The sequence below is a fragment of the Strongylocentrotus purpuratus genome, unplaced genomic scaffold (assembly GCF_000002235.5).
Source record: "Strongylocentrotus purpuratus isolate Spur 01 unplaced genomic scaffold, Spur_5.0 spur5_scaffold_16, whole genome shotgun sequence".
In the NCBI taxonomy this organism is placed as follows: Eukaryota; Metazoa; Echinodermata; class Echinoidea; order Camarodonta; family Strongylocentrotidae; genus Strongylocentrotus; species Strongylocentrotus purpuratus.
Window position 1 is genome coordinate 17,982,957 of NW_022145601.1, and position 14,051 is coordinate 17,997,007.

At 36.2% G+C, this 14,051-nt stretch overlaps 1 protein-coding gene across 1 annotated transcript in view; it reads right to left on the reverse strand.

Moving 5' to 3' along the window:
- LOC115924544 (pre-mRNA 3' end processing protein WDR33-like) overlaps positions 1-14,020 on the reverse strand; it is a 28,463-nt gene extending 14,443 nt beyond the window's left edge. The window contains exons 1-7 of the mRNA XM_030986954.1: positions 13,943-14,020; positions 10,970-11,225; positions 10,013-10,124; positions 8,933-9,001; positions 8,410-8,514; positions 7,618-7,713; positions 4,901-5,055 (exon numbers count right to left, since the gene is read on the reverse strand). Coding sequence (XP_030842814.1) covers positions 4,901-5,055; positions 7,618-7,713; positions 8,410-8,514; positions 8,933-9,001; positions 10,013-10,124; positions 10,970-11,133 — 701 coding nt within the window. The 5' untranslated portion in view covers positions 11,134-11,225; positions 13,943-14,020. The remainder of the gene's footprint in view (positions 1-4,900; positions 5,056-7,617; positions 7,714-8,409; positions 8,515-8,932; positions 9,002-10,012; positions 10,125-10,969; positions 11,226-13,942) is intronic.
- Positions 14,021-14,051: the final 31 nt, after the last annotated feature.

A 14,051-nucleotide genomic window follows, 5' to 3' on the forward strand; every position in this document is an offset into this window, starting at 1 on the left:
CGATCGATGTTTATACTTAGGGGGATATCATGGCTTACGTTACATGGACTGTTGATAGAATTCTGCAAAACGACATCAAAAATGTGATTTGTTACATCATGTGCAGAGCCATCTATACACAGAGTTTGGCCAACCCGGTTCGAGTTTGACACAATATGGCGACTACTGCTTTGTTGGGCAAGCACAAAACAAAAGTTAAGACGCCATGTTAGCCCAGTAAAACCAAGTTGGCCAAACTCTGTGTATAGATGGCTCTGATCATGTGAACCAAATGCCTTTGGTTTGACGAGTACCTGATGTGTACCATCTTTTTCTGTTATTAATCTTCCTCTATTCCTGTTTAATACACAAAGGAGGAAAAAGGTAATTTAATTTTATGGGAGAGTTTTGATATACCAGAATCATATGAAACAATAAACTTTATCAAATAAATTGAAAAGATCTGCCAGTTTGATAGTTTCATGAGGTAAATGCTACCTTTTAATTCCAAGAAACTAGGTTCAGTCTTTTGTTGATTGTTTCAAAGGGAACACACCTCATTTTGTGAAAAGAAAAAAAACGGGGGCTGTGTTCAAAATTTTGTACAGGTTATATTTTTTTTATAAGAAAGAAAGAAAACTCTGGTACGGTAAATACAAACATAGACAGCAGCTATCTAAAGTGCCTAAATTAAAATGTCAATGTACCTAACAAGATTTTGAGCCCCAATTTTAAAGGTTGGCAAAAGCACTCCTCGACTACACCAATTACACAACATCTATTACAATCTGAAAATCTACAATCTCTCATTTTAACTGTTACATGTACATGAAGCAGAATTCTATCAACTTCTCTCCCATTCTTCTCTAATGCTCACAGCTCCAGATACAAACATCATCTTAAAGACCTCTGAATACTCTACAATGCGACAACAACAAGATTTGGAGAAGGTTTCGATTAGAGTAAGACACATGCATTAGAATATTTTTTTCAATGAGAACAACCTTTCTTGTCTGAGATTCAGTAATAGTCATTATGTACCAATAGTTAGACCAAGAATTTTGGCATTGAGTTCCAGCACTTTCCTTGTGGTAAATTTACCTAGTCAGTGATGACTAGTCACAATCTAGTAACTGATCAAACACTGCCCCAATTAAAACCCGACTGGGGGTTTCTGTCTGATTTAAATATACGATCAGCACGAACCAGGAAGCCGGAGTAATAATATGATTGCAGGGCCCTCAGAGAGAACAGTATTAATACTGATGAGACTACCCTGGGTTGACATAACAAGACATATTACTTTTATTATTATTATAAAATATTTTGAGATTTCAAATCTTCTGAACATGCATGTACTCCAATCACCACTTTCTCCAAAACTTTTGCCTAGCGTACAAGGGGAGGGGCTCAAATATGATATTTTCTGAGGTGACTTCTCTTTGCTCAACACGATCCCTAGAATATGCTTTGATCTGTAAAACAAATCCGCAGACAAAAATATATTTCACCTATGAATTTAGGAAAACAGTATCAACAAATTGCAGTGTATTTATTAACCCCCCCCCCCCAAAAAAAAAGGACTTCTTTGGGGGAAATAAAATTCAGTGGTAAATATGAGATGTGAGACTGATGTTAAGATTTTAAGAAGTATAGTCAATACCATAAGAATATAATAAAAATCAATGTGTTCGTCTTAGGAGAAACATGACATTTGGGGTTGGTAGAGAAGAACTCAGAAGATATCACATCAAATGCACACACACACACACACACAAAAATCTAATGCAAATGTCAAAATTGATTCACCACTCTAACCCAGACCAAATACATAAATGAGACGATTCTATTTCATATGAAAAGCACAGGAAATAATTTTGTTTTAAACTTTTCAATAGACTTTTCCCCGTACAATAGATGATTAAGGCTCCTTTCTAAACTAATAAGCAACCAAATTAGGACACGATTTTTGGAATTTAGATTTGAGACTTCTTGAAATATAAAATATTATGAACAGCTTCACAAGGTAGACTATTCGTTTTTTTAAAGGTTTTTTTTTAAGTTGTTTCTTTTGTGACAAATTGCACTTCTCCCCCATATTTCATATTTAAAAAGAAAAATATATAAATACTTTCCTCAAATTTACAAGATAATTGATTTTCAAAGGGGGAACATATCATTTGACTGTGACAACACAATGAAGCGAATAGTTTCAATTGTTATCACCATACTGAGTTTGAATTTTCTGCAAGAAGAAAGCAAATATATATTTATGAAAATCAGCATATCAGGCTGAGAAATGGGAAAGCTTCAATTTTGACATCTGCACAAGCTCTTGTAATTAGTTGTATAGTCTTTCAAACAAACACTCCCCGTAAACAGACTGTTCTCGATTATTTCACACGCAAAATACGATGTTCACTGAGTGACAAAAGTTACCTTTCAATTTTTTTTCACAAAACATAGCTTTCCACTTAAGAGCAAATAGGGTGTTCAGTAGGAGTAAGGTTGTAAATGTCTTAAAACAGATTCCTACTACTGTTTGGAAGAATAGTTGATTTTTTTTGGGATTAGTGAATTTTCTGTAGAGAAATTATTGTACTCTTTGTATCGTTCAGTCAGTCAGCATTTTTAAAAGATGAAATACCAAAGGACATCATAAGTTGAATACAGTAAATACATTCAATTTTACTTACATCCACCCTAGTGGAACTGAAAACAAAACAAAACATAATTTTCAGATCATGTGGATATCATTTTATTGTTGTTTTGTGTTGTCTGTGTTTGTTATGTTTTATTTTTCTATTCTATTGGTACAGAGAAGTTTCAACTTTTCTTCCTCTTCTCCGAGATTAATTTGTTCCAATATGTACAAAACCTTTCCGCACTCAATGAGCATGTTCTGCAGAGAATTATCACTGTGACGTAACTTGAGTAAACAAAAAAAAAGTTGAACATTTATGTGTTTCACATATTTTCAGAAAAGATCCCCCTTGTGACACGATTGTTTGCATAGGAGTAGTGTGTATGGAACCTAAGCACATTACCATGAAAATGTCAGTCTTGCACCTTCAAGTAGTTGGGCAATGTCCCATCCAGTTTGCTTTTGTCGGAGACGTACTTCACAAATATAGATGGTGTATTTAAATTGAAAAATGTGAGCGGAGTGTATCCTTTTTAAAATGACAGGACCAGATGAACCCAAGTTCTTGAACATTAAGGACTCGATCCTTTCCTCCACTTACATCGCTAAAGTTAGAGTGATCAATTTCTACTTCTGCAAAGATTCTTTTTAAAGAAATGAGGGGGAAATCTGAACTTTCAAAGCTATCCAAGCCAAAGTGTCAACGTGCGCAAGATTAACTTACATACAGTGGAATTTAGTTTACCCCCCTAGTAAAAAAAAGCTGGTTTACAAAATAGAATATCATTGAGATATAAAACAAATATTGTACGTTTACATGACTCAAATTGTAAAGATATTATAAAGTCTTTAATTTTGTTTTGATATGTGTATTTGATAGTTGTAATAAATCAAATTTTGTGTGTAAAGCTGAGCTATGGTACACTTTTAATGTATTGAAAGATTTGCTTAGAAACTTAAAGGGGAAGTCCACCCTGAAATTAAGTTAGTTTTAATAGGAGTAGAAAAATGAGAGAAACAAGTCAGTGAAAGTTTGAGCAAATTCCGATTAAAAATAAGGAAGTTAGGATTTTTGAAGTTGTGATCAATCAAACACAAATTGGCAACTCTATGACGTATCATGCGAGCTCAACTTCCATTTGCTCAGTACTAAAAAAATCTAAAATTTTCATTTTTCCTCAAGAAAAATTTCAACCATACATGCACCCTAAATATAATAATTGCAAATATGTTTCTATACTCCCCCTGCAAGGAACAAATATATATTCCGTCATCAATAACGAAGAAAACATGGTTTTATGGAATATTATGCACAAAGCAAATGAAGGAGAGCTCGTATAATAAGTCACAGAGTTACCAATTTGTATTTGATTGATCACAACTTCAATAATTCATAACTTTCTTATTTTCATTCAGAATTTGCTCAAACTTTCACTCACCTGATTTTCTTATTATTCTGCCTCTATTGAAACAAACTTATTTTGGGGGTGGACTTTCCCTTTAAGGCAAAGGCTCTCTCTATTTCTCTTTAAAACACTCTCACAACTAACTTAATCTCATCCTGCACTGGCTGCAAACTTGGAATATATTTTTCTGTCTCATGCTCATTGAACACAAACCTATAAACATTATTTCTCACACACTTGTATCCATTTCCTTCAATTTTATTAATTTTTCCTGTATTTATATTTGATGATTTTTTTTTTTAATTTGAATTTATTCAAATATGTATTTCAATTCATTTCAAATTTAATCATTGAAAACAATTCCAAAGTAATATAAAGTTTCACTTAAATTTATCAATGGCATGCATTTGTTTATTTCAATAAGTCCTTTTATTTTTCATTTTTATTTCTTGTCAATTACCATTTCTTCTCTCGCATCACTCTCATACACTTCTCAAAATTTATTTCTTTATAATCGAAACATTTGTATGAATTCTTAGTGGCAGCACTTAATATAATAATCATATTCAAAACAAACGTTACGTTAATTTTCAAGTGAGCCGTACAATCTACAGATACATAGTGCAATAGAACTTGTAATACAGTAAACCCCACGGAAATACAATGTACTGTATAAATCCAGACAGTCTGAAGGAGCATTGCAATTGTTGATATAAATATACATGTGGCATAAGAATCATCGAAACATAGGTGACATAGAAAACTTCTTAATGAACGACTACAAGTAACATTATACTTCTCTTTCTTCAAATTGCTACTGAATAATTTGGCTGGAATGCCTCCCGACTGGGCTACTGTTAGGTTGTAGTACCTTGCGCATCGGACGGCTTGGTCTTTGTGGGCCTGATACATCTGCACGTTGTTCATGTTGGACTGCCAATACTTGATGAAGCCTTGGTCATCTCCGGTCAGTAGCCACATGTCGTTGCGACTCCACGTCATCGTCCGGACGGCACACTCGTGGGCCTGCGAACAAAGAAACAATCGAGCTTAGTTTTAATCCTAGAGGCACTACGCATGTGTTTTGTGTTCTGGGGTGCTAACTACCAAAAAAAGACAAATGCAATGAGCAGTAAAAGACGATTAAAGAAATATATTTGGGTGTCTGGAAGATGACGAGAAGCCTGTATTATAAACAAATTTAATATATATATATTTCTTTCTTTCCATTTTCTTCAAGAATAATTATGAAGTTCCCTTGAACCAGCCATTTCTCAAGATGACACATATCTCATCACATAATCGTAGATTTCAGGATGTAAATGAGATGGAATAAATTGACTGATACATAACAGAAACAAGATTAACAACTGCCAGCACTGTATCCCCTTTTCACATCATATTCTTCTAAAATGATGAGAGAAGGGGCACAGTTCTTAAAAGGACTTAGTAACATTGTTCAGATGAGAGACTCTGGTGCCAAGGTAGTGACTTCAACGCTAGATAACAATTAAAGATAATCTGAAAGTTTGAGTGAAAACAGACCATTGTTAATGACAAAAATTGGGAAAAACTGATCTGATCGATTCCATAATTCGCCTAACTATATTATTTATTGCAGCAGCCATGACAGATGGTCTGGGAGCCGGGAGCTAGGAGAACCAAAACTATTTAGCTGTCTGCTGATATTCATCAACATGTAACCCATATTTAGAATGTATCCTTTGTTTTTGCCTTTATGGAGACACCTGCAAATTCTATGATCGCCAAGAGGGTTATGTAGTAGCAAAAGCCCCGAGCATATCACAAAGAATGTTTTGCATTAGAAAGTTTACTTAGTATACTTACTGTCATGATCCTTAGTATTCTGTACAAATAATTATGTCACCCTTTGCATAACGTCTTCCAGACTTTGACCAAGCCCAAAATGTTACTTGCATTTACATTGCGTGTAAACCAATCAGAGGGCAAAAAAAATTGATTGATCTTTGAACATATATGATGATCCATTATTTTATAAATACAGGATGAAAGATAAATCCAAAGGTGATAAGAAGCAGGTTCTTCAGGTAGATGGTTCTAATAATATGGCATTCCATTATTAATGCTCTAGAAATTTTCTATGGCTTTGGGTTATACAAACGTAGTATATAGAGAAGCATTATTTTTCTCATATTAATTGATTATCAAATTTTCATTCAAAGAAATATATAAAACTGTGATACATGATGACTGAACATAGTACTCTACTCACATCACAACTGAAATAAAAGCATTGATACAGTCACACCTGCTGTAGTGACCACCTGTCTACAAAGACCACATTTTTAGTGTGTGTTTCTCTTGGCGGTCGCTATAGACAGGTTTGAATGTACAAAAAAGAAAGAAATAGACCGAGACAGATAGAGCGACTAATAAAGAGGGAGAGAGAGAGAGGGGGAGGGGAGAGATTGAGCAAGTCTAACTGATTGCATTTGATTTCCGTCAACAATCTGAAATAATAGCCAATTACACATGTACATGTATCTGGGTAATTCCAGGCATAATATTGCATCCTCATACCTAGAATCAGTCTTTACTCAAAGCCACAAATACGTGTGGGTTCCTTATGTTACTAGGACACCAAAAATGTTACGAAGTGGGTCCCTAATTTATGGAAATACCCATCTACTAACTTGACTCATCGATCAAAAGGACGTGGGATAGAAAGATTAAAGTTGAAATGGCATCGACTGTTCACACCAGCTTCAGACTCATGATTCTTTAACCCTATTTAGCCCGGGGGGGGGGGGGGGGCTTGAGAAGCCCCCCCTCGACATTTTTCGCGATAATTTTTTAAACGCAAGAAAATCTTGCACTGAAATTTTGTGACTTTTTTCTTTCGAGTCTTGCACAACTTTTGAAAGAAATTTTTCGAAAATCGGACCTACCATTACAAAGGCACGTGTCCTTTTGTCTTCGCATGTCAGCCCGAAAATTGCTCATTTTTGTGATTTGTGTACAAAACATATGGAAATCTCATTTTTCAAATAAAGAGGTAAAACATTGGTTATTTGGTCTTGTTTAGATTTTAGGTGTTTATTTTGGGGTCAAAATAGTTGAATTATAGTTGGAAATGAAATAAAACAACAAAAACAATAAAATACATAAGTTAAAAAAACAAAGAAATACATAAGAAATTATCAAAACAATAGATAACATAAGGAATAACCCTGGTTTTTCAAATTTTTGTGTTGTATTATTATTCCAAATGGTCTAACAAATATATGTAGTGAGAAAGAATGCTTAAATATGAATAATGTCTGATTTATGGGCGAAAATGTGAATTTAATGACCTTATTTGCATAAATTACCATAAATATGCAAATGAGTGAATTTTTCAAAAAAATTGAAATTATCATAGTATTCTATACACTTCACTTGACATGTATGCAAATTTTCGCGGCGATCGGGCGTTTCACGGCCGAGATCATAGGGGGGGGGCCTTAGAAGCCCCCCCCCCCCCCCCCCCCCCCCCCCCGGGCTATGCAGTTTCAAAATAGCCCGGGCTAAATAGGGTTAAGATATATGAAAGTCGTGAATGCTTACCTGAAGAATTGTTTCAAAATTAAACGTAAGTCCGTTCCACAAAGTAAACTCCCCACTCGACGCCCCAGTAACCAGCCTCCTTCCTTCTGGTGTCCACTACATCATAGATAAGAAAGAAATGAAATGAGATGGACATGCTTTCTGTACGGGTTTATAAAATGGTGGGTGCATGTAAAGGTGATATGAAGGCTCTAAGGACGATTTGTCCCTTTTCCAGACCTAAAAACCTGAAGTTCCATGAATCCAGCGGTATCTTGAAGAGGTCTGTTATTAGAAATCTCCCACCAAATGAAGAAAAAAATGAAACTGGCTTTCAACAAACAGATTTTGAATGTTTAATTCCAGATATTTATTTTCTAGACCTAAAAAAAGTATTGTGCGGAATTCAAAATTAATTTGACCGTTATATCTGTTGATTTAAGAATAGCTTCCTCAGCGGTAATATGACAACGGTGCTAGATTTTCATTTCTTACAAAGAATTTGTACAAAGAAGACTGTAACATTGTACACACGACATCTGAAGGATATATTTCAAACACTTGCCAAGTTTCGCACAAGTCTGCAAAAATAAACTTACTGCCCATAAAGATAAAATTTGAGTTCTGGTCACAGGATTGCATTGTGAAAGAAACTGTGTGGAAGCAACAGGAAAAGGCCGTTTATGTAGCAGATAAGGTTTGGTGTATACTGTTAGGTTTTGGAATCAACAAAATGACAATAAAATTAGAGCAGCATGTACTTAAATCTTATTTATTCTGTCGGCAATGTTGGTGACTTTTGAAAACACTTACCACAACGCAAAATATAGGGCATCGGACCTTGTTGGTTGAAGTCCGCACGAATCGAGTTGTTACTGCATTGATAGGGTTGTCCAACATCTGATGAGGCAAACTCAGCTTCACAGAAAACAGAACAGAACATTTTTAGGAGATTCTTGACAAAGCACAGAGGGTCTCACATCATATACACTGAATATCTGTAATGCAATTAAATGTGCAATTTGTGACTTCACCTCTAATTCTTTTTCCTTTTTCATTTACTGTTCTCATAGTCCAACTATTCTCCTCATACATGTAGGAATGCCCCCCCCCCACCTTTTGCCAAGCTTGAGTTTTTTTCAATTTTCCAAAGCTAAAACAGCATATTTACATATTTTTTATGCTACTTCTCTTCCCTAGTCTAATCTGTATAATTTTCTTGTCCAGCTTATTATTTTTTCCGTCTCTAAACAGATACAATCTTCCTTCCTTCTGTTTTTTGCGAGTGGACTAATAATCCTCTTTTGTGTTGTTAAAGAAATAAAGGTCTACTTACATTTCCTATATATGAGTGGTCTGGCTGTATCATTCTTGCATCCTTGTAGTCCCGCTGCCAAATTCTTGTCTAAAAGATGAGTTTTAAATTTCATTAAAGGGATTGGGTATCTTTGCATCAAATTCTAAACAAAATCCTGGATTTAGCTCATGCTGCAATCATAATTATAAACCTTTAGATCAGTCAGGAACCCCATGACTTTTACAAGCCGATCGCCTGTCTGATTATCAAGATATTTATGATAGGAAATCAAAATTTCAAGAACCATTTTCCTAATGGTTTATTGGGGAAAAAATGGTATGGTAAAACCGGTCACAGATTTTTACTTTTTTGAGGCACTTCATGATCATTGTGACGCGCAAATTTTGTAGGGCTTCAATATTAAACCATATCACAGACACCAGACACTGATAACATGTGGAGCCATGCATCTCAGATTTGTAAAACTGTAAACATTGTTAAACAACGACTTTAAAGCATTTTTACAAGCCTGTGGGTATAGAAAAATCTGTAATTTCACATATACTGCAAGTTACCCAAACAGGCTTAGGTGGGCATCATGCATGACTGCCAACACAGTGAAATGGTTTACTGAAATAAATGTTATACTCTTTGAGGCCTGCTCCTTTTATTGTTGAGTTCTTTTGAATGGGCTCTGTTCTCTGAAACTTCAACAAAAAGGCTGATAGCCACTGAGCACTAAACAAAGAACCAACAAGATAATCCATTCTTAAAGCACATCTGTACTAGTTTACAGGAGGGACTAGATCACCCTACAAGGTCACTGACAGGTGGTTATCTCATCAAATCAGCTCTCACTTAACATAAGAAATAGAGGATCATGGGGGACCAATGGTCACCGATTAGGCATTGTTTGCTATATACATGTAGAGGGAGCAAGTAGCTACAAGTAGGACAGTGTGGCTTTAAGCGCTATATAAAAGTGGAACATTATTATTTATTATTCTTTTGAGGGGGCTCTGTTCTTTGAAACTTCAACAAATGGCTGATAGTCACTCCACAAAGAACCAACAATACAATCCAAACTTTTCTAAACTTTTCTTTTCTACCAATCCTTACCTGAAGATATTTGATGACTGACGTATTGTAATCAACCGTTCGCCTCTGCAGGTTATTCTTCATCCTCTTCTGGTCAAAGGTCGTGGCATTCGTTGGCCCATGTTCTTGATGTCTTCATAGAAATCAATCATATAATTATCATTTTTCATTAATACCTCAGCAACAGAAATTATAACACGAGGCATAAAATATCCTTTTTCTTTGTATTAATGGTGCATGTTATTTAATGTTTTGCCCAGTTATTTTTCTGGGCTTGAATTTTGGTAAATATTCAATTAAAGAAACTTGTGATTTTGTTTCATGCGAGATGTAGGGTTAGGGCTTAATCACTAAGGGCTTAATCAGCTGGTTACATTTCCCATGTGATCATATTTTAAAATCAAATACAACATATTAAAGATATAACCCCTTATGAGACTATATCTCTCTTCTGCAGTCAAAAAAATGTTATATCACACACCCTAATAGTCAAAACTGCATATAAATGAATTGGTATGCTTGTCTATAATTTTGTTGGGTAAAACTTTATTTGATACAGTGGAATCTCGTTATAACTAAAAATGTAGGTCTTTGGGACCGTGGAAATTACCTTGTTATATATCAGGGGTGTGTTTCACATAGACTAAGATCGACTTTAAGTTGGACTTAACTATGGCAGGCCATTCATGCCACTAGTTGCTCTCACCATTGGTCTCTCAATTATGATCTTTAGATTATAATTTTTCCTACAATAATAAACAATAAAAATGTAAATTCTGTAGATTTGTGACCACGATTGGTACGTCCCTTGAGAAACCAATGCCAGTAAATGACGAGAGAAAACAGTGGCACGAATAGCCTGCCATAGTCAAGTCCAACTTAAAGTCGATCTTAGTCTTTGTGAAACACTGTTTATAATGAGGTTCCACTGTATTATTATCAAGTTCATTATGAACCGAGGGAGAACCCTGATCATACCTGTGATGGTGCGGTCTACGATGATTGCTGTAATAGTTGGGCTTGATCTGGTAGTATGGCAGTCGAGGCTGATGAAAGAACTGTCCCTGGCCCTGGTGTCCCTGGTGGCCCTGGTGTCCCTGGTGGCCCTGATGCCTTGGCGGTCCCCCTCCTCCTCCCTCCATCGTAACCAGAAAGATTCAGACACGAGAAGATCAAGGAAGTCTAAGATGAATGCTTCGTTTGCATTCTCCTCCACAGGTATGAATCAATAAATCTATTTTAGAAAGATAATAATGATAATAATAATGACAATAAATACATCTTCACATGTACGATTACATATATATATAAGAAAGAAAAAAATAGTAAGTATAATTTGTTCTTCTTTTGGCAAACTGGTATTAAAAGGGCAAGTCAAAGGTGCATGTACAGTAATAGGCCATTTTCTGTTCAATACTTTACCAATAATAAAGAAGAGAGAAACAATTCAAAGTGTAAATTTCCTTGCAACCTTGTCTGCTCCTCGGAGCTCTAGTAGAGAGCTGTCAACTAAGAAGTCGAAGGACAGGCATATGTATGTTAAAGGTACTATGTCCCTTTTGCAGCCAACCTCAAATTCTGTAGAACTTTGCAGGAATTATGAATATGTCATGTATGTCCTATCTGTGAAATTTAAACGTTAGCAGTGTCCTCATATTCAAATTATGCAAGGAAACCTGTTTACTTGCTAGACTTCACTGTCAGACACTATTGAGTGTCTGACTGGCTTTTTTTCTTCTTTGGTAATAAAATACATGAAAAGAGTTGTAAAGGGTACATGAGCATTTGTCTACATCAATAACCCACTTCTTGTGATGGCCAAGATTAAACTGATTGAATCTTTGCGCAGCATAAAATGTATGACCATTCGGTACAATTGTCTGAAAATCAAGACTATTACTTTTGGGCTCTATAGCCCTAAAGTCGATTTGACAACTAATAGTCGTTATTTTACCACTTAAAGACATTTTCAAACCCCACCTTTTTTAGGGAAGTTCTAAATTAGTATCTTACAAATGCAGTTGGAATTTAACTTTTTCATTTTTTTGGCCTGCAAATGGGACATAGATCTAGTACCTTTAATTGTGGTCAATACGCATCCCATGGGGGGCATGCGAACCTCCGTTCAAACTGTAATCTTATGTGATCCCTTGGAGATATATTCCTTACGACTGGAACTACTTATCCCTTGGGAGTGCATTTCTCATAAGTGGGAAATCTCTGAGCTAGGTCTACGATGAAATCAGTGTTTAAATCGCCTTCTTGATCAAGATACTTTTAGAGTTCAGAGATGCATCGTTTGGGGAATGTGGAGAAAAAACTGCTCTTTCAATTTTCATATTATTATGATACCTCATTTGTTTTGTATCGCCTTCAGGAAGAATAAAGGTTTGAATCTCAATTTGGTGATAAAAACATTGACCAATTTTCCATGAGTGCACAATGCATGTAGACTGAAAGTTCTATGCCTATGGCTATGGGAAGGTAGGTAAAAGTAGACGGTAAACTGGGGTTATTTTCTTACGCAGAATCCGTTTTTCGCATCACTGGCGTGCGGTTCAGAAACCCAAAACCTGCAGGGCGTTGTTGAAAAAAAACGTCAGCGAAAATATAAACGATCCCTATTTTTTAGGACAAAATAAAATAGAGTAAAGGAGCCCGTAATCGGCCAGCTCCTGTTTTCGGCCGATTGGTTGGATGCAAGGTAAAATCACTCTTAAATAAATCGCATAATAGCATAACACATATCCCACACATACCATACCATGCCAGTGTCACTGAAGAACCACATTTGCAATGGAAAATATATCCTAAAATATCACATTTTAGCGATGTAATCGCCGGTCCCGCTACCCAAATCTGAAAAATCGAGTATCTTACGCGTGTCTGTAAGAAATATGGGTACCATAAAATGAGCTTTATTTCGAGTATTTTTCAGATTTAGAGCCCGATTTTGTGCTAGTCGCAAGCTCAAAAGTATGTCATCGCATGTATTAAATCAATGCAGCCGCACACCGCGACGCACACACGATATCTCTGTCTAATTCAGATTCCAACTTCCGATCACCGCTGTGCCTGTCTTCGGCCAGGCGAGCATCAGGGAGCTCCGGCGTGGGATACCTGCTCCGCCCGCTTGTGCTGTACATCAGCGCGGAAACGCACGGCGCGCGCGAGCGCTTCCTATTGACTTTGTACATGCGGCCGTAAACTGAAACGCTCGGCCGATAACGGGCTCCAAAACAGTGAAAATTGAAATGAATATTGTCATGGCAATTCGTGATTTTTTTCTGGGATTCTTTTTTTGTTTAAATAATAATAATATTTGCTTCATGATTTGAACAAGAAATGATAATAAATAGGAAGTAAAGAGTCCTAAAAATAGGATTTTGTCTTAAGTGGCCGAAAACGGGCTCCTTTACTCTATGTTGGCGTTTACGAGGATATCCTCGTTTTTGCGGAGGATCCTCATTCTCGGACCAGCGCCCTAGTGCCAGGTAGTGACCAGTGTTGCTTATTTGCCGCTTATTTCATGAGAAGGCCAAATGGTATACTTATATTCAACCTGAATAGTGACCTCTACTACTATGTACGGTCACAGCTAAGGCCTAGATCTACAGCATGTACAGGGCAGGGGCAGGGGCAGGGCCTGGGGCATGGCAGGCAGCGTGTTGTGCACGGATGATGTCGCGGTCAGCAGCCAGCAGCAGCTAGCAGCTGCGTTTACGCCGCGCCGTGCATTGTATACAGAAGCCTAGTCTACATGTAAATTTGCATTGAACACAACTTGCTTGCCGAAGCAAAATATAAATCCAGACAACTTATTATATAGCGAGCCATACAGAAGCAACATTCACAGCAAACGATAATAGAGATGCATAATTTCATAAGGATTTATTTCAATTTTTAACCATACTTTAAAATGATTTAAAAATGGTTTAATGTTTGTTTTACCTCGCTCGAGCTTCGTCAAATTTATCAATAATACATATCGGAAGTGCATCTCCCTTTGCAAGTTAAGTTGGAATTGTGGGTAACTTAGAATAATTTATTTTTATTTTAG